Raw genomic sequence first — 20,849 nt, forward strand, 5'->3', positions numbered from 1 at the left:
CAGGTTCAATCCCTGGCATCTCCAAAAAAGGGTCCAGGCAAAGAGGCGTGGAAAACCTCAGCTTGAGACCCTAGAGAGCCGCTGCCAGTCTGAGAAGACAAGACTGACTTTGATGGACCGAGGGTCTGATTCAGTATAAGGCAGCTTCATATGTTCATATGAGAGACAGAGAAGGAACCAACTTGTTGTGAAGAAATAAAATTCAGGGGTGGGTTAGCCGTTACAACCACCAAGAGTTTCCATAGAGGGTCAAGCGCCCCCCAGGCTGGGTCATCCCAACAACAAAAAGGACCTACCTGGGCGACCAGCACCTGCCCCTCCCCAAGGTGGGTGGAGCTCTACCTATGTAAGGCCAGCACAGGCCACCCATCAGCCCAAGGCTGCACAAGAAATGCTCCCAGCCCATCCAAGTCCAATGGAGGCCCCTGGAAAGAGGTGTCTGGCTGGGCAGGCAAGGGGCTTGTTTTTTCCCCTCCCTTCTTTGTGGGGTGTAGCCGGGGTAGGCCGTGGGGCCTGTTCTGGGGCCATGTCCCCATGCCAGTCTGCCCCTGAGAAGAACGCAAACTGAAATCAGACAACTTCATTGCGCAAGTCTCTTAAACTGCGAGAAGAAACACGTTTGAAACCCAGATGAGAAGGGTTTTTTTTTTTTTTTTTAACGTACTACCAATTTATTTAGCCTTGGGTTAGCCAATGTTAAGACACCCTCTGGATCACCCATGGTAGCTTTTAAGCACAAATGCTCATTTGTTAGTTCCGTTTTATCGCAGAACTGGGATCTCCTGGCAGCCATACCACTCTTCGTAAGAGTCTGGCTTTTGTATCTTAAAAGCGGAAGGCGGGGGAACTCCTGCCTGGATATGAATGTAACGAGTTCCGCTCCTAAAATACTTCATCATTATTTTCACTGTCAGTCATAGCAGGTGCTCAGGAAAAGCCTGTTTCTTGTCTTCGCAGAGAGAGGGGTGTGCGTGTGTTTAAAAACTCAAAGGGGGATAGTTTACAGGGAAATCCTAATCCTTCTAAATCCACTGAAGTCAATTGGCTTAGAAGGGTGTGCTCTCTGCTTAGGACCCCGCAAGTGGCTTCCAGGAGAACTAGAACAGCTAATTTATACCAGCTTCTGCAGGGAGTGAAAGGTTCTTATCTCTAGCAGGGGTGATGAACTTAAGGCTGGAGAGGTGAACTCTTCCATAAGGCCTAGTAACTTGGGAACGGGGCCAGCTGGATAAATTCCCCAGCTGTTTAGTACATTGTGAAGATGTGTGCTGCTTTATAACTTTATTTCTTTTTGTTTCCTTCACAGAAAGAGAATTTTCCTTCACAGAAAAAAGAGGTTTATTTTATTTTAAAGAAATGTTGGCGTCTCCATATCTTCAACTGGGAGTGGCCACAGGGAAAGAGAAAGGTTGCTGCCCCTTTGGAATCAAAGAATCATAAGAGTTGGAAGGGACCTCCAGGGTCATCTAGTCCAACCCCTTGTACAATGCAAGGACTTCACAAACACCTCCCCCTAAATTCACAGGATCTTCATTGCTGTCAGATGGCCATCTAGCCTCTGTTTAAAAACCTCCAAGGAAGGAGAGCCCATCACCTCCCGAGGAAGCCTGTTCCACTGAGGAACCGCTTTAATGGTCAGGAAGTTCTTCCTAATGCTGAGCTGGAAACTCTTCTGATTTAATTTCAACTTACTGGTTCTGGTCCTACCTTCCGGGGCCACAGAAAGCAATTCCACACCCTCCTCTATATGACAGCCCTTCAAGTACTTGAAGGTGGGGATCCTATCACCTCTTAGCCGCCTCTTCTCCAGGCTAAACATCCCCGGCTCCCTCAACTTTTAAAGAACTCTTGCCTGCCTTACAGTTGATGAGCACCCTTGGGTGGGGCTAGAGTTGCCAGGTTCCCTCTGGTCACCAGTGGGGGGGGGGGGTGATGGGGTATTGAGTTAGGATTGGGAAATTCCTGGAGATTTGGAAGTGTAGACTGGAGATTTGGGGGTTAGGATTGCCAGCTCCAAGTTGGGAAACTCCTGGAGGTTTTATCGTGGAGCCTGGGGAGAACAGGGATCTCCATGGGATACATTGCCATAGAGTCCACCTTCCAAAGCATCCATTTCCCCCAGGGCAATTGATCTCTGTGGTCTGGAGATGAGCTGGAATTCCAGGGGATGCCCAGCAATACTGCCTTTAAGCTGTGCAGTCTTGTGAGCTAAACGTCTACTTTGTGAGCTACTGGCAATACAGCTGCGAGCTACTACATACGTTAGTTTGCTCTGGGGCCATTTTTCCTGCGCTAAGACAAAAATGCGTAAGCTAGAGGCTAAGAAACCGTGAGCTAGCTCCCCCCGACTCAGCTTAGAGGGAACACTGATGCCCAGGTCCCATCTGGAGGCTGGCATTCTTAGGTGAGGCTCAGAAGGGCTGGTCCCTGAAGTACCAACGAGTGAGCGACCCCCTGCCCCCAAACTCTCACAAGGGGCTCTGTCTGCCTCACGAGAGACGGGGAACAGCAAGAAGGCTGGCGGAAACTGCAGAATCTCCTCTAAAAGGGTCTGGAAGGGGACCAGCAAGTAATTTCCTGGGCCTTTGCTCCTGATTTTGTGGGAGGCAAGCCAGCAAGAAGAAAAGGAACCAAGCCCCCGGGGCATACAGGACCCTACCTCCAGCCAAAACCTTCATTAGATGATCAAAGTCCCTGCACACATAAGGGATTCTGGTTCCTCGTTAACAGGCTACATCTTTATTTTTAGTCATCTAGTGGATAATGTCCTCTACCCACAAGCTTTCCAAAAAAAATAAAAAGCATTTCTAATTACACGTGACCTATTTTTAAAGGCAAGCCGTCTACTGTGATCAAAGCAGGTGATGACCCATTAAAGACGGAAGCCCTCAATAAACAGGGTTCTTAAAAAGAAGTATTTAAAATGCTGATTCCTTACCAAAAAAAATGTTCTTGCTTGTATTTATATTTTTAACTGCATTACTATATCCGCGGCTACTGATTCCCCTCTCCCCTAAGAGACCTTCAGTGGAGTGTCTAAGAAGAACAAGCCTCTAGCCTCTGGTCCATCGTTCTCTTATTGGCCGTGCCATTTCTTCTCAACCTAGCCAGCTATAATATAGTGAGTTCAAATCACGGAGGAGACGAGGTTGCAGCGATCAAAGCTCTTTCTTTAAGTACGGCATGGCAATGGCTGAACTCTAAGACTGGAGAACTGGGACGACGGGGCCAACTATATACGGTACATTTCAAGGTTCCTACGCTAGGATGCTATTGGATCATTCAGACCAGCAGGGGGCCCGTGATTGGAGCAAGGCAGCAGGGGTTTGGATCCTACTGCCCATTGTTCCTGAGCCTTCAAGCTCAGTCTAAAAGGCTCCAGTAAGCCATGCAGGAACACCATTCATTCAACACAACCTTAGTTCACATTCATAACAACAACCTTACAGATTTGCTGTGAGGATAAAATGGAGGACAGAGGAACAGTCAAGCATGGCTAATTCCGATCAATAAGTGATGGTTTTAGGGCCTGACTAAAAGCAGACCTGAATAAGATCCCAGAGAACCAAATGTTGTTAGTTTATTATTCTTTCCTGGCTCCTCTCTTGCTTTATGACTGTTAATTAGAAGGAACAAAGCTCCATAAATATTGTGTTGTAATACATAAAAAGGGAAGGGGAAAAAAAAAAAACCTGACCCCACCAAACACCATATCACCCCCCTCCACCAAGGAGCATCTAGGAAGTTTCTGGGAGTTTTTCCAACATTTAGCATAAAGGATTCTCGCAGTGGTAATTACATGTTTTACATGTATGTATTACAACACAATATTTATGGAACTATGGAACATTTAATTGTATATGGATTTATGAAATGTTTAATAAAACCTGCCTTTTACATTTAAAAAAAAAATAGAAGGAACAAAGCAATCAGCACCTTCCCATCAATTCTCCTCCGGGAGGATGAGCCATCTGGGCATTGCAAGGCCAAATGCCTGATAATGCCCCGGGAATGTATGTAGTTTTGATATTCTATGTTTGAACGCTCCACTGCTTCCCCTCCCCGTAGGAATCCCTTTGAAGTGTATCTTAAAAGTTGTGTATCACTGTATTGGTTTCATTCTTCTCAAGCAACAGCTTGAGCCAAAGTATCAGTCTATCAATAAACGTAGTCTTTGTCTCAACTTCGACTCGTCATTGAACCCTCATGCTTGACAGGAACACTCTGTGTGTGTGTTACTCACCACCCTGAGTTCCCCGGAGAACAGACAGGATGAGGATAGGTGGATGCTATGCAGGTCTGACATTGCAATTCTAAGAACACTTTTCAGGGAGTAAACATCATTGAATAAAGCTGAGCCAGATTATGAGAAGACCCGCTTAGGGCGGCACTGTGACTCTGGTTAGTACCAGGATGGAAGGTGTCCCGGGAATCCTAGGCATCCCTCCTTAAGTTGCATAGCCGAAGAAAGGCAGAATTAAAAATGAAATAACCAAAGTCCCTTTGTAAGGTTTCACTATTATCACACATCCCAAGACATACCTTGCACTTGACGTGTGACAAAATCTTTCTCACCACTTGGCAAGATTATACAGATGACCGAACACAGCTTGTGGTACTTTGGGTGTGGGTCTGAACTCAGTGATAACTTGATATCATCCCAAAATCATTTGGGCTACTGTACTTATTTTTTTATTCAAACCATGTGTATGCCATCTATCCGCCCAACTTAAGGTCCCCAAGGCAGAGAAGTTCCACAGTTTGGGCACCACTGCTGAGAAGGCCCTTTCTTAGGTTGTACCCTATTTAGACACAGCACCCAAAATAGGGCCTCAGATGAAAGCTGGAGTGGTCAGCTAGGTCCATATGCGGTAGATGGTCATCAAGGGAACGCTGATGCCATGGCTGCGTAAGTGTAAACAGAAGAGCAAGAGGTGTGCAACATAAACACACACACAATCTTCTCCATGGATCTGCATTGGGGAGGGACGGTGGCTCAGTGGCAGAGCATCTGCTTGGCAAGCAGAAGGTCCCAGGTTCAATCCCCGGCATCTCCAACTAAAAAGGGTTCAGGTAAGTAGGTGTGGAAAACCTCAGCTTGAGACCCTGGAGAGCCGCTGCCAGTCTGAGTAGACAATACTGACTTCGATGGACCAAGGGTCTGAGTCAGTATAAGGCAGCTTCATATGTTCATATGTTCACATATGTTCAATGCCTTGAACAGCAACGCATTGCAAGCAGTTCAGGGGGATTCCCTTCTTTTTTGGAGTCCTTGCTACCAGATGAAAAAGGTTGCGAAAGGTTTGGAGAGGACCTGTCGAGACCCAACCACGGTAAAACCACATCTATGGAACTTACCTAGTATTGCCAGACTGTGGCTGGATACTAGCAGGAAGGGTTTGGTACAGGGACATTGCTGGGTGGCGTTGCAAGGGCAAAAACATTGTTTTTGTGGAAACCCCAGAAATGAGGGTGGTAGCACTAAGAATCACTGGAAATTCCCAGAACTATCACTGTCGCTTCCAGGATTTTTCCTGGAAGTGACGTTATTGTGCTCACAATGCTGGTAAGCTGCCTTGCTCCTCACCCTGGTAACAGAAGCTCAGAGCTGGGCATCACCTGCACTAACTGGGGGCTTGGAGACCCTAATCTTACTGCAGAGTCTCTGAACTTGAAGTTCCCCCCCCCCCATATTATTCTAAAACAGAATGCCTTCTTTATTATTTCCCCGCCCGCTTACCTGTTGTCTTCTTGCAGCGACATAGTTTAGCTTCACCATCTCCTTCCCAAATTCCTTGAAGCGATTTGCAAGGTCTTGCTCGTTTGTGGCATTCTTCACAGCTTCTAGTGCTTCTTCTACCTATAATGCAAAATGGCAGGGGTGGAGAGAGAAGAGAAAGAACGTGGGTAAATTAAGGTAGCCAAGTCACCCAAAGAGTGACATATTTTGTTCTTGAGTTATAGTGAAACAACCAAATTAGGAGGGAGCCCAGGACCCTGTTTCTGCTTGCTGCACGAAAACGCCTACGCTAGCTGCAGCCCCGGGACAGATAGTGCGAAATCGGAAGGAAGCCCCGCTGAGAAGAGGAACGTGAGAGTGGCATAAAGAGAGTGAAAGAAAGAAGTCCTTTTCTCCCTTTCTCACAATACAAGAACTCGTGGGCATTCAAAGAAATTGCTGAGCAGTCGGGTTAGAACACATAAAAGGAAGTTCTTCTTCACCCAAAGGGTGATTAACATGTGGAATTCACTGCCACAGGAGGTGGCGGCGGCTACAAGCATAGCCAGCTTCAAGAGGGGGTTAGATAAAAATATGGTGCAGAGGTCCATCAGTGGCTATTAGCCACAGTGTGTGTGTGTGTGTATACATATATATTTTTGGCCACTGTGTGACACGGAGTGTTGGACTGGATGGGCCACTGACCTGATCCAACATGGCTTCTCTTATGTTCTTACGTGACACAGAGTGTTGGACTGGATGGGCCATTGGCCTGATCCAACATGGCTTCTCTGATGTTCTTTTGTGACACAGAGTATTGGACTGGCCCTCTGCTCCATATGTTTATCCAATCCCCTCTTGAAGCTGCCTATGCTTGCAGCCACTGCCACCTCCTGTGGCAGTGAATTCCATGTGTTAATCACCCTTTGGGTGATGGAACTTCCTTTTATCTGTACTTTTATCTTCCTTTTATCTGTTCTAACCCGACTGCTCAGCAATTTCATTGAAAGTCCAGAAGTTCTTATATTGTGAGAAAGGGAGCAAAGTACTTCTTTCTCTACCTTCTCTATCCCATGCATAATCTTGTAAACCTCTATCATGTTATCCCTCAGTCGACGTTTCTCCAAGCTGAAGAGCCTCAAGCGTTTTAACCTTTCTTCTTAGGGAAAGTGTTCCAACCCTTGAATCATTCTAGTGGTCCTTTTCTGCACTTTTCCCAATACTATATCTTTTTTGAGGTGCTGTGACCAGAATTGTTCACAGTATTCCAAATGAGGCCGTGCCATCCACTTATATAGGGGCATTATGATATTGGCTGATTTGTTTTCTATTCCCTTCCTAATAATTCCCAGTATGGCGTTGGCCTTTTTAATCATTAGACAGTCTAGGGCCAGCCCTGTAAGTACCACCTTCCATCCTACTTAGATTTAATTCCACAGAGGGAAAAACCTTTTGTGTGCCACTTCCAATTACCATTAGCGCAACCACAGAGAAAGAGCAGGGAGCAGCCAGGCCAATGTGCCCACATCCTGTTACTACTGAGAGCCTCCCCTCTTATTGCTAACTGCCATCAAAGTGAGCTCATAGGAAGGAAGGAACATATGAAGCTGCCTTCTACTGAATCAGACCCTGGGCCCATCAAAAGTCAGTCTTGTCTACTCAGACTGGCAGTGGCTCTCCAGGGTCTCCAGCTGAGGTTTTTCACACCTACTTGCCTGGACCCTTTTTAGTTGGAGATACTGGGGATTGAACCTGGGACCTTCTGCTTACCAAGCAGATGCTCTATCATTGAGCCACTCTCCCTCCCCAAGGAAGTCATCAGGCAAACTTCCACTGAATCTAGATCCTCTTAAGCTAAGAATGTCCTTCCCAAAGGACACTTGTCTTATGGTTTAACCATCTCTGCATAGATTTTGGATTCTTGGAAGCTAATTTTGGCTTTAAAAGACCAGGATAACAAACAGGTGCAGGGCGGTTTTGATCCCAGTATTAGGATACACCTGCTTGCACCCCAAAACATATGAGGTTGATACTGTGAGTTGTGTGAAAGGCAAAGAACCAGCTCCTTGCACTCTTCCACACTGTTGCATGAAATAGGATTGCCAACCTTCAGGTGATACAGAAAGAGATGGCTATACAGAAAAGTGATACTGTAACAAAAGGAAAAAATACTGTATAAAAGTAACAACTGTCGATACAAGCCTTGGCTTGTTACTCTATATTTTGAAACAATTTATTGTCAATATTATGGACCAAAAATACTACACACTAGACGCCAGATTTTAACAACATTGGCAGAATTATAATAGAGGGCTGATGTTACAGTATACCCGGTATTTCCTTGAAATTTATATTTAAACACTCTCCAGCTTTTATAATTGTTGTATAGGGAGAGCCAGTTCGGTGTAGTGGTTAAGTGTGTGGACTCTTATCTGGGAGAACCGGGTTTGATTCCCCACTCCTCCACTTGCACCTGCTGGAATGGCCTTGGGTCAGCCATAGCTCTGGCACAGGTTGTTCTTGAAAGGGCAGCTGCTGTGAGAACCCTCTCCAGCCCCACCCACCACACAGGGTGTCTGTTGTGGGGGAGGAAGGTAAAGGAGATTGTGAGCCGCTCTGAGACTCTTTGGAGTGAAGGGCGGGATATAAATCCAATATCATCTTCTTCTTCTTCTTCTTCTTCTTCTTCTTCTTCTTCTTCTTCTTCTTCTTCTTCTTCTTCTTCTTCTTCTTCTTCTTCTTCTTCCTCAGGGATCCAGTCTTCCATTAGGGGTTACCCTTTCTCAGAGTCAAAATGTCTCTGTGCTAAGCTTACTTGGTATTCCATTACTGAACTCAAGGCTTTCCCTAGTGTACTGCAGCCTGAAGAAGGTGAACAAAATGAACAATTACCATTGCTGCTGCTGTAACATCAACCCTCTATTGTAATTTTGCCAAAGTGGTTAAAATCTGGCACCTAGTGTGTCGTGTTCTTCTGTCAATAATATTGATAATAAATTGTTTGTTTCAAAATATAGAGTAGCAAGCCAAGATTTTGTAAGAACATAAGAGAAGCCATGTTGGATCAGGCCGATCCAACACTCGGTGTCACACAACGGCCAAAAAAATTATATTTATACACACATATATATACACACTGTGGCTAATAGCCACTGCTCCATATTTTTATCTAACCCCCTCTTGAAGGTGGCTATGCTTGTAGCAGCCACCACCTCCTGTGGCAGTGAATTCCACATGTGAATCACCCTTTGGGTGAAGAAGGACTTCCTTTTATCCGTTTTAACCTGACTGCTCAGCAATTTCATCGAATGCCCACGAGTTCTTGTATTGTGAGAAAGGGAGAAAAGGACTTCTTTCTCTACTTTCTCCATCCCATGCATAATCTTGTAAACCTCTATCATGTCACCCCTCAGTCGACGTTTCTCCAAGCTAAAGAGCCCCAAGCGTTTTAACCTTTCTTCATAGGGAAAGTGTTCCAAACCTTTAATCATTCTAGTTGCCCTTTTCTGCACTTTTTCCAGTGCTATAATATCCTTTTTGAGGTGCAGTGACCAGAATTGCACACAGTATTCCAAATGAGACCACACCATCGATTTATGCAGGGGCATTATGATACTGGCTGGTTTGCTTTCAATTCCCTTCCTAATAATTCCCAGCTAGGCGTTGGCCTTTTTTATTGCAATCGCACACTGTCTTGACATTTTCAGTGAGTTATCTACCACGACCCCAAGATCTCTCTCTTGGTCAGTCTCTGCCAGTTCACACCCCATCAACTTGTATTTATAGCTGGGATTCTTGGCCCCAATGTGCATTACTTTGCACTTGGCCACAATGAACCTCATCTGCCACATTGACGCCCACTCACCCAGCCTCAACAGATCCCTTTGGAGCTTATAGGAAGGAATCCTCTCTGGTTCTCACCACCCTGAACAATTTAGTGTCATCTGCAAATCTGGCCACTTCACTGCTCACTTCCAACTCCAAATCACTTATGAACAAATTAAAGAGCATGGGACCCAGTACTGAGCCCTGCGGCACCCCACTGCTTACTGTCCTCCACTGCGAAGACTGCCCATTTATACCCACTCTCTGCTTCCTATTAATTAGCCAGTTTTTGATCCACAAGAGGACCTGTCCTTTTACTCCATGACTCTCAAGCTTTCTAAGGAGCCTTTGATGAGGAACTTTATCAAAAGCTTTCTGGAAGTCAAGGTAAATAACATCTATTGGGTCTCCTTTGTCCACATGTTTGTTCACCCCCTCAAAGAAATGTAACAGGTTAGTGAGGCAAGATCTTCCCTTACAGAACCCATGCTGAGTCTTCCTCAATAACCTGTGTTCATCAATGTGCCTACTCATTCTGCCCTTGATAATGCTTTCTACCAACTTTCCCTGTATTGAAGTCAGACTGACTGGCCTGTAATTTCCCGGATCTCCTCTGGAACCCTTTTTAATGATGGGGATAACATTTGATGCCTTCCAGTCCTCAGGAACGGAGGCAGATTTATCAACAGTTGTTACTTTTATACAGTTTCTTCCTTTTGTTACAACCTTCAGGTGATGGCTGGAGATGCCCTGGGATGACAACCCATCTCCAGACTTCAGAGACCAGTTCCCCTAGATAAAATGGCTGCTTTGGAAAGAGAATTCTATGGCAGGGTTTCCCAAACTCCCCCCCCCCATGGTCCGCTTCTTTCCCCGTGGTCCAGGCGGAGGATGCTCAGGGAGCCATACAGAGACTGTGCACCGGCCAGGAGCTTTCTCCGCCCTCTCTGATGTTTCCGAACATCAAAGAGGGACAGGGGAGGGCTTCTGGCCAGCGCACAGTGTCTGTAGCGCTCTCTGAGTGCTACAGGCGGTGGCATGGGGGGCAGGGGCTGGAGTGCGATGCAGCATGCAGCACCAAAGATAAATAGAGAGCGGAGGGGCTGTCGGGCCACCCCTTGTGACCCGGTATTCAGGCTTCCGTGGCCCGGTACCGGGTCGAGACCCTGCAAATGGGAAACACTGCTCTATGGCATTATGCTCCATTGAAGTCCCTCCCCTCCCCAAACCCCACACTTTTCATGTTCCACTCCCAAAATCCCCAAGTATTTCCCAACCCAGAGGTGCACAGATTCAACTACAGAACAACACTGCAGGCACACCGTGAAGAACAGCAGTGACGTCTGAGTGATTGCGAACCTTCATTTTTTGTTCTATCGGCTTTTACACACTCTGTTCCAAAAACTAGTAGTTTTTAGACACAGAGAAGCACAGCCCTAGACAGAAAATCACCCCATCACAGCTATTCTGATTCACTGTCTGAAAGAGGCAATTCTGATGTTTGCTATCAAGTCAGCATTGCAAAGATGGCAATAATAAAAATAAACTGTCATGACAAATTACTGTTTTTCAGTTATTCACATGAAAAAGCACAAGAATAAAAAGTATTTCGATGTTCTAATTTTGAATGCATCTAAACCCCCCCCCCCAAAAAAAAAACACCTTCCCACCAAAGAAGAAGCAATTCCATTTTGCAAAACATTTCAATCAAACCAGCAAAACTCACTTTTTAAGGAACTGAAAAAGAACTACCGAAATCTAACCCAGGGCTTTCAAACGTATTTGAAAGCCCTGGGTTAGATTGCATTTGTTTGCTTTAAAATATATATCTCCACCCAAAATGGATATAAGATGTTGGGACTAATCTGAAACCCTGTATGAGCCACCAATCACTGCTGAGAAAAAAAAAAAAAGTATGAGACCTGTGGCTGATGAAACTCAACATGGCTGCAATGCAGATATTCTCCTGTCAAGTTTCTACGCAAAGCTGCAGAGCGTTCTGACACCAAAAGCCACCCCCCTGCCCTTTGCAGAAGCCATGCTTTTTTTTGATGTTCTTGTTCAGTCGCACAGTCAAGGGGAGCACAAAAGTAGGCTTGAAACTCAAAATTAAAAAAAAAAAAACCCTAAGATCATGGCATCCAGCTCCATCACTCCTTGGGAAATAGAAGGGGAAGACATGGAAATAGCGACAGACTTCACATTTCTGGGATCCAAGATCACTGCAGATGATGATTGTAGCCATGAAATTAAAAGACGTTTGCTCCTTGGGAGGACAGCTATGGCGAACCTGGGCAATATAATAAAAAGGAGAGACATCACCCTGCCAACAAAAGTCCATACAGTCAAAGCGATGGTATTCCCAGTAGTAATGTATAGCTATGAGAGCTGGACCTTAAGGAAGGCCGAGCGCAGAAGAATAGATGCTTTCAATTTGTAGTACTAGAGAAGGATCTTGAGAGTCCCTTGGACTGCAAGAAGATCAAATCAGTCAGTCCTCGGGGAAATCAACCCTGACTGTTCCCTGGAAGGTCAGATGCTAAAGCTGAAGCTCAAATACTTTGGCCACCAAATGCGAAGGGAGCACTCACTGGAGAAGACCCTGATGCTGGGAAAGACAGAAGGCAAAAGAAGAAGGGGACGGCAAAAGTTGAGATGGCTGGACAGCATTACTGATGTAACCAGAATGAATTTGAGCAGACGTTGGAGGAATCACCTTGGCTTCTTCAGTCAGAGGTGCAAAGAGAGGCTGTCAGGAGGGCTCCCACTGTCCCGGCATTTTCCAAACTATGCAAAACCGATTTAAGAGGACTTTTCTACATAGACATAAGAACAAGAGCCCTGCTGGATCACACCAGTGGTCTATCTAGATCAGCGTGCGGTCTCACACAGCAGCTAACCAGTTCCTCTGGAGGGACCACAATAGGGCATAGAGGCCGAGGCCCTCCCCTGATATTGCCTCCTGGCTCTGGGAGTTAGTTTCATTTAAAGAACCTAGGACCTATTCCCCACTATCCTTATGCCGCTCTCACGCTCCTCTTCTCAGCTGGGGCTTCCATCGGATTTCACACTCTCTGCTCCTGGGCTGCAACTAGCTTCGCCTTTTTCGCCCGGCAAACAGAAACTGGTTTTTAGAGGATCTTGCTTGCTGCGCAAAAGAGGCAGAGCGAGTTGCAGCGCCGGGGTAGATAGTGTGAAATCCGACGGAAGCCCTGCAGAGAAAAAGAGGGTGAGGGAGGCATAAGGTTAGTGGGAAATCGGCCTTGGTTTCTATGCACTACCCCTGTGCTGATCCTAGGCTGTGACTCCCTTCCCTCATCATGCGTTCTGTTTTTTGCCATGATGAGCACCATTTCCTCACAAGAGAAGACTGAGGAAAGGCAGGAACTGAGCAGTTCTGCCCTCTCTTCATTGCCTGTTACAATTTGATTTTCCTGCCCCTGCAAGGGGTTTACCATGTCCTTGCTCTTTTTCTTACTTTAAACATAACCCCCCCCTTTTTTTTGTTTTTAGCATCTCTTGCTAGCCTAAGCTGAAGATGATATTGGATTTATATCCCGCCCTCCACTCCGAAGAGTCTCAGAGCGGCTCACAATCTCTTTACCTCCCCCCCCCACCACAACAGACACCCTGTGAGGTATATGAAGATATTGGATTTATATCCCGCCCTCCACTCCGAAGAGTCTCAGAGCAGCTCACAATCTCCTTCACCTTCCTCCCCCACAACAGACACCCTATGAGGGAGATGAAGATATTGGATTTATATCCTGCCCACCACTCTGAAGAGTCTCAGAATGGCTCACAATCTCCTTTACCTTCCTCCCCCACAACAGACACCCTGTGAGGTAGATGAAGATATTGGATTTATATCCTGCCCTCCACTCTGAAGAGTCTCAGAGCGGCTCACAATCTCCTTTTCCTTCCTCCCCCACAACAGACACCCTATGAGGGAGATGAAGGTATTGGATTTATATCCTGCCCTCCACTCTGAAGAGTCTCAGAGCGGCTCACAATCTCCTTTTCCTTCCTCCCCCACAACAGACACCCTGTGAGGTAGATGAAGATATTGGATTCATATCCCGCCCTCCACTCTGAAGAGTCTCAGAGCGGCTCACAATCTCCTTTACCTTCCTCCCCTGTGAGGTGGGTGGGGCTGAGAAGGCTCTCACAGCAGCTGCCCTTTCAAGGACAACCTCTGCCAGAGCTATGGCTGACCCAAGGCCATGCTAGCAGGTGCAAGTGGAGGAGTGGGGAATCAAACCCGGTTCTCCCAGATAAGAGTCCGCCCACTTAACCACTACACCAAACTGGGTCTCACACTGAGCTTCAGCTTTCCTGTCTCTCTACAAGCAGTGACTGGTCCTCCACAGGCTCCATCCCCAAATCTCCTGGAGTTTCCCAACCTGGAGCTGACAACCTTATCCCCCGATCCCTTGTTGGTAGCCTGAATCTGGCAACCCTACGGCCAACTGGCAGCAACACCACTACAGCTCTTTTTACCAACCCAAACAAGAATTAATTGTTTGCTTCCAGTTTATAAAGTAATTCAAAGGGTACAAAACTTCCCTAGGAGAGTCACTGCACATTAAAAAAAAAAAAAAACAGAACAGAACAATGTGGCATGATTGATTTAATGGCAAGGGAGAAAATTCAAAATTATTTACTGAGAACTCTCTTTTATGTACCCCATAACACTCCCGCAGCACTTGTGAGCCAACATCTGGATGCAAACTAATAAGTCCCATGTGCTTGAAGTGCTAATCAAATAGAGGCTAAATTTATAGCATATGGAAGATGAAAGGCGGATGAAGAGGTCTCTCTTGGAATAGCAAACAAATACTTAAGCGAGTTATTTGGACAAAGGATTGTGAAGCTATGACATTAACTCAGAAGTTGATTTTCAGATACGCTGAGTTATAAAACTAGATTATATTAAAACAAAACCCCTCATATTTAGCCATCAAGCCATAGCCGGCTTATGGCAATCTTGTACGGTTTTAAAAGCAAGACATTTTTGGAGGTGGGTTGACATGGTGGGCCTCCACGTAGCAACCCTGAATTTCTTTGGCCTGTCTCTCATCCAACCCTACTGAGTTTCCAGTATCGTGCCAGCCTGGACCATCCAGGTTACGACATTACCAGGACAAAATTAAGATTGTGATAAAATAGGATGACATCAAATATTTTTAGTATGCATTTGTTTGCTTTAAAAGATATGCACACACCATAGGAATGTGTGTGTGCTTTTACTTTCTATTCCTTTGTAGAGTTCCTTTGAAGTCCAATGGTTTCAGACAGTCTCACAGCCCACATATAAAGGAGGTATATGTTGTTGTTCAGTCACACAGTCAAGTTCAACTGTTTGCGACCCCATCGACCAAGTCACGTCAGGCCCTCCAGTCTTCCACCATCCTCCAAAGTCTGTTCAAATTCAAAGTAATGCTGTTCAGCCATCTCATCTTTTGCTGTCACCTTCTTCTTTTGCCCTCTGTCTTTCCCAGCATCAGGCTCTTCTCCAGGGAGTGCTCCCTTCTCATTGGGTGGCCAAAGTATCTGAGCTTCAGCTTCAGCATCTGACCTTTCAGGGAATAGTCAGGGTTGATTTCCCTCAGGACTGACTGATTTGATCTTTTTGCAGTCCAAGGGACTCTCAAGATTCTTCTCCAGCACCACAGCTCAAAAGCATCTATTCTTCTGCGCTCGGCCTTCCTTATGGTCCAGCTCTCACAACCATACATTACTACTTGGAATACCACTGCTTTTACTATACGGACTTTTGTTGGCAGGGTGATGTCTCTACTTTTTATTATACTGCCTAGGTTTGCCATAGCTGTCCCTGCAAGGAGCAAAGGAGGTATATACTTTGGACTATTTGTGATCAGCCTTTTGGCTCTATTGTATGTTGTGCACACCTTTAGTAAAAGGTAATTTGGTAGGTTGTGATGTTATGAGGAAAGGTCTTCCCTCCCCCCCCAAAAAAATACACTTTTTAAGATGTAGCCATTCATTCCTCTTATTTTCTTCCAAAGGAGAAATTTATCTTTAATTGTTATTTGCAGTTTTCTGCTACATATCTATGTGCCTTACTGTAACTTCAGCACTTACATTTGTTTTGGATGTTGTTTGTTTTTGGTTCATATGAGGTTACACACTACAAGGTGCTGTAGCAGGAACGAAGAGTTTGGGAAGGAACTCCCTGTCTCTGCAGAGCTACAGAGTTCCTATCCTGGAACCCCACTTTTGATTAAAAATGGAATTCATTTGAAATAGACCCCAAATGCCTAAAGAAAATAAACAAAGCAGCAAACAGAAGCCAAATTGATTGTTGAATTTCAGAGAGAAGTGGGGGGGAAAGGAATTAAGAACATCAGAAGAGCCCTGCTGGTTCAGACCGATAGCCAGGGGTGGAATTCTAGCAGGAGCACCTTTGCTAATAATAATAATAGTAATAGTAATAATAATAATAATAATAATAATAATAATAATAATAATAAGAAGAAGAAGAAGAAGAAGAAGAAGAAGAAGAAGAAGAAGAAGAAGAAGAAGAAGAAGAAGAAGTAGTTTTATTTATATCCTGCCCTCCCCGCCGAAGCAGGCTCAGGGCGGCTAACAAGACATGGTGTGTACCATGATTATAATACAATTTGTATGATAAAATACAATTAATAAATACAGTTAAAACAGTTACATAACATTTTTTAAAAACTACAATGAATTAGGGGTGCTACATTCCAGTGAGATATATATCCAGATGGCCAGATGTCACTTTCAGGGTTCCACCTTACAGGCTTGTTGAAAGCGGGTAGTTTTGCAAGCCCTGCGGAACTGGTTAAAGTCCCGCAGGGCTCGCACCTCCTCCGGTAGCTGATTCCACCAGTGGGGAGCCATTATTGAGAAGGCCTGCTCCCTCGTTACTTTCAGTTTGGCCTCCTTTGGTCCAGGGATTTTTTGGGAGCTAGATCTCAGTGCTCTCTGGGGAACATATGGAGAGAGGCGGTCCCTAAGGTAGGCAGGTCCTTGGCCATATAGGGCTTGAAAGGTAATAACCAGCACCTTGTAGCGAACTCGGAATACGATTGGAAGCCAGTGCAGTTCCCTCAGTCCAGGCTGCACGTGTTCCCACCGAGGTAGTCCCACTAGCAGCCTGGCCGCCGCGTTCTGCACTAGCTGCAGTTTCCGAGTTCGGCACAGGGGCAGCCCCATGTAGAGGGCATAACAGTAGTCTAATCTCGAGGTGACCGTTGCATGGATCACTGTTGCCAGGTCGCCACGTTCCAGGAAGGGGGCCAGCTGCCTCGCCCTTCTAAGATGGAAGAAGGTGGATTTAGGAGTGGCTGCTATCTGTGTCTCCATTGTCAAGGAGGGCTCCAGTAGCACTCCCAGGCTCTTGACCCTGCGCACTGGTATCAGTGACGCACCGTCAAAGACCGGTAGGGAGATCTCCCCTCCCAGCTCGCCGCGACCCGCGCAAAGGACCTCTGTCTTCGCTGGGTTCAGCTTCAGCCCACTCAGGCCACACGTATTAGGCCACACACCCCTGATACGTAGCCAATCCTTCAAGAGCTTACAAAAAAGAACCTTGTAAGCTCTTGGAGGATTGGCTACAACAGGGGTGTGTGGTCTAATATGCAAATGAGCTCCTGATAGCATTCCGCCCCTGATGATAATCCATCTAATCCAGCATTTTGACTCACCCAGCGGCAAACCGGTTTCTCTGGAGGGCCAACAACAAGGCAGAGAGGGCAGAGGCTTTCCTCTGAGGTTGCCTCCTGGCCCTAGGATTCAGAGGATTAACGCCTCTGAATGTGGAGGTTTCACCCAGGTTCCATGGCTAACAGCCATTGATAGGCTTATCCTCCATGACTCTACTGCAGGGGTGGCCAACGGTAGCTCTCCAGATTTTTTTTGGACTACAACTCCCATCCGCCCCAGCCATCGGCCATGCTGACTGGGGCTGATGGGAGTTGTAGGCAAAAGAAACATCTGGAGAGCTACCGTTGGCCATCCCTGCATCTACTGGATCCCTTTTAAAGCTGTTTATTCCTGTAGCCAGTTCACCGCGGCCTCTGGCAGCAAGCCTTCCTCCCTCTCTGTGTGATGAAATTATTCTCCGCCGTCCTATCGATAACCTTACCTGGCTGACATATTATTTTGACAAACTATCCTATGTCTTATCAGGCTAGGGCGCTGGAAAGGCCGATCGCGCTGGGGAAAGTGGAAGGCAGCGAGAGAAGAAGGCGACCCAGCGTGAGATGGATGGACTCAATCAAGGAAGCCACATGGCCCTCAGTCCGTGCAACCTGAGCATGGCTGATAACAAGAGGACGTTGGGGAAGTCATTAATTCGCAGGGGGGCCATAAATCGGGAGTGACTTGACAGCAATTAGCACAAACACATATCAGGCTGGGGCCGAGTTTGTAACATACAAATCCGTTTGCTGCAGCGGTAATGAGTGCTCAGTAAGTGTAATCTTAAAAATGCCCTCGAACTGCACTGCTCTTTTGATGGAACTCGGTCTGCAGAGACCTCCGCTATGGTAGTGACAGAAGCAAATGAAACCAGGAACACTTCTAAGACTGGAATTCCACAAAGACTTTCAGTAGGAGGAAGCAAAACCAGGCTTCACTGAAGCTGCCTCTATCTCGTCCGAAGCACCTGCAGGCAAATGGCGGCCGGGGGGGGGGGGGTTCTTTCATCTCTCAGTACCTGCCTCGGAACACCTGGGCTTCGGAGAGTACTCCCCCACCCACCTTCCCATCGTGGGGAAGAAGCAGCGATCCCACAAGGGCAAAAGAAGCAAATAAACAATCCGCTACTTACATCCGAAACTGCTGGATGGAAGAATGCAGCGGTGTTAAAGGGCGGAGTGATCTCTTACTGCATCCAAAAGACTGATACGGGCAAAATGGAGCAGAGATCCATCAGTGGCTATTAGCCACAAGGTATAGATGGAACTCTATATGCTCTGTATTCTTGGTGCCTGGTGGGGGGCAAGAGAGGGAGGGCTTCTCGTGTCCTGGCCCCACTGGCGGACCTCCTGGTGGCACCTGTGTTATGTTTTGTTTGGGGGGGGGGGTGCCACAGTGCGACAGAGTGCTGGACTGGATGGGCCAGTCCTCAAACCTCTAGGAATTCCCCACCTTGGAGTTGGCAGCACTTTATCCATCCTTGACATTGGGCCCCACCAGGGGTCATTTCGTAGGGGGAAAAAGGTGGTGACGCTCATCCAGGGATCGTTATTGCAGCTGCACCTACTATTCAATGGACAAGGTGGGAAGGAGGAAGTGAAGAAGAAGAAGATATTGGATTTATATCCCGCCCTCCACTCCGAAGAGTCTCAGAGCGGCTCACAATCTCCTTTACCTTCCTCCCCCACAACAGACACCCTGTGAGGTAGATGAAGATATTGGATTTATATCCCACCCTCCACTCCGAAGAGTCTCAGAGCGGCTCACAATCTCCTTTACCTTCCTCCCCCACAACAGACACCCTGTGAGGTAGATGAAGATATTGGATTTATATTCCGCCCTCCACTCAAGAGTCTCAGAGCGGCTCACAATCTCCTTTACCTTCCCCGCCCCCCCCCCCCCCGCAACAGACACCCTTTGAGGTAGATGAAGATATTGGATTTATCCCGCCCTCTACTCCGAAGAGTCTCAGAGCGGCTCACAATCTCCTTTACCTTCCTCCCCCACAACAGACACCCTGTGAGGTGGGTGGGGCTGGAGAGGGCTCTCCCAGCAGCTGCCCTTTCAAGGACAACCTCTGCCAGAGCTATGGCTGACCCAAGGCCATTCCAGCAGGTGCAAGTGGAGGAGTGGGGAATCAAACCCAGTTCTCCCGGATAAGAGTCCGCACACTTAACCACTACACCAAACTGGTTCTCTAGAGTGGAACTCTAAGAAAGGAACTCTAAGAAAGAGTGGAACTCTAAGAAAGGTTCAGGCGCTCCCGCTGAATCTGAGGCCCGGGCACCACTATCAAAAAAGTTGTCTCTCTCTCTTTATTTGCAGTAGTTCTGCTGTCTTCCGTATTGCATTTCCATATTCTAGGAAGCAAGAGCATTCGGGGAAGCGGATGGGAAGTACATTCAGGGCAGACAAAAGGAGACCTTCTTGGAATTCCTGCCAAAGGATGTAGCGATGGCCACAGGCATAGATAGCTTTAAAAGGGGATGAGACAGATTCAGGAAGAACAGGTCCATCAGTGGTTACAAAGCCTTTGAATCCAAAACCATGAGACAACATCAGGGTAAGGCCTCGGCCTCTATGCCCTGATGTCGGCCCTCCAAAAGAACCGGTTGGCTACTGTGTGAGACGGGATGCTGGACTACATGAACCACTGCTCTGATCCAGCAGGACTATTCCGGTGTTCTTATATAGGATTTACTGTATTTTTTTTTTACTGTTGAGTTTTATAGAATCATAGAGTTGGAAGGGAGGGACAGTGGCTCAGTGGTAGAGCATCTGCTTGGGAAGCAGAAGGTCCCAGGTTCAATCCCTGGCATCTCCAACGAAAAAGGGTCCAGGCAAATAGGTGTGAAAAACCTCAGCTTGAGACCCTGGAGAGCCGCTGCCAGTCTGAGAAGACAATACTGACTTTGATGGACCAAGGGTCTGATTCAGTATAAGGCAGCTTCATATGAAGGGGCCATACAGACCATCCAGTCCAACCCCCTGCTCCATGCAGGATCAGCCTAAGGGGACGGTGGCTCAGTGGTAGAGCATCTGCTTGGGAAGCAGAAGGTCCCAGGTTCAATCCCTGGCATCTCCAACGAAAAGGGGTCCAGGCAAATTGGCATGAAAAACCTCAGCTTCAGACCTTGGAGAGCTGCTGCCAGTCTGAGTAGACAATACTGACTTTGATGGATCGAGGGTCTGATTCAGTAGAAGGCAGCTTCATATGTGGGAGGGATGGTGGCTCAGTGGTAGAGCATCTGCTTGGGAAGCAGAAGGTCCCAGGTTCAATCCCCGGCATCTCCAACTAAAAAGGGTCCAGGCAAATAGGTGTGAAAAATCTCAGCTTGAGACCCTGGAGAGGCGCTGCCAGTCAGGGGAGGGACGATGGCTCAGAGGTAGAGCATCTGCTTCGTAAGCAGAAGGTCCCAGGTTCAATCCCTGGCATCTCCAACTAAAAAGGGTCCAGGCAAATAGGTATGAAAAACCTCCGCTTGAGACCCTGGAAAGGCGCTGCCAGTCAGGGGAGGGACGATGGCTCAGAGGTAGAGCATCTGCTTCGTAAGCAGAAGGTCCCAGGTTCAATCCCTGGCATCTCCAACTAAAAAGGGTCCAGGCAAGTAGGCGT

General features: G+C 46.9%; 1 protein-coding gene and 2 non-coding genes across 4 annotated transcripts in view; 2 read left to right on the top strand and 1 right to left on the bottom strand.

Moving 5' to 3' along the window:
- Positions 1–20,849, bottom strand: part of CTNNA2 (catenin alpha 2) — a 1,018,631-nt gene that overhangs the window by 709,702 nt on the left and 288,080 nt on the right. For both annotated transcript variants that reach the window (XM_060247184.1, XM_060247186.1), the window contains exon 5: positions 5,741–5,860. In XM_060247184.1, the coding sequence (XP_060103167.1) occupies positions 5,741–5,860 (120 nt within the window). The remainder of the gene's footprint in view (positions 1–5,740; positions 5,861–20,849) is intronic.
- TRNAT-CGU (transfer RNA threonine (anticodon CGU)) lies at positions 20,604–20,674 on the top strand. The gene has a single exon. It is a non-coding gene; the product is annotated as a tRNA-Thr (tRNA).
- Positions 20,751–20,821, top strand: TRNAT-CGU (transfer RNA threonine (anticodon CGU)). The gene has a single exon. It is a non-coding gene; the product is annotated as a tRNA-Thr (tRNA).

This window comes from Heteronotia binoei, chromosome 9 (assembly GCF_032191835.1).
Source record: "Heteronotia binoei isolate CCM8104 ecotype False Entrance Well chromosome 9, APGP_CSIRO_Hbin_v1, whole genome shotgun sequence".
In the NCBI taxonomy this organism is placed as follows: Eukaryota; Metazoa; Chordata; class Lepidosauria; order Squamata; family Gekkonidae; genus Heteronotia; species Heteronotia binoei.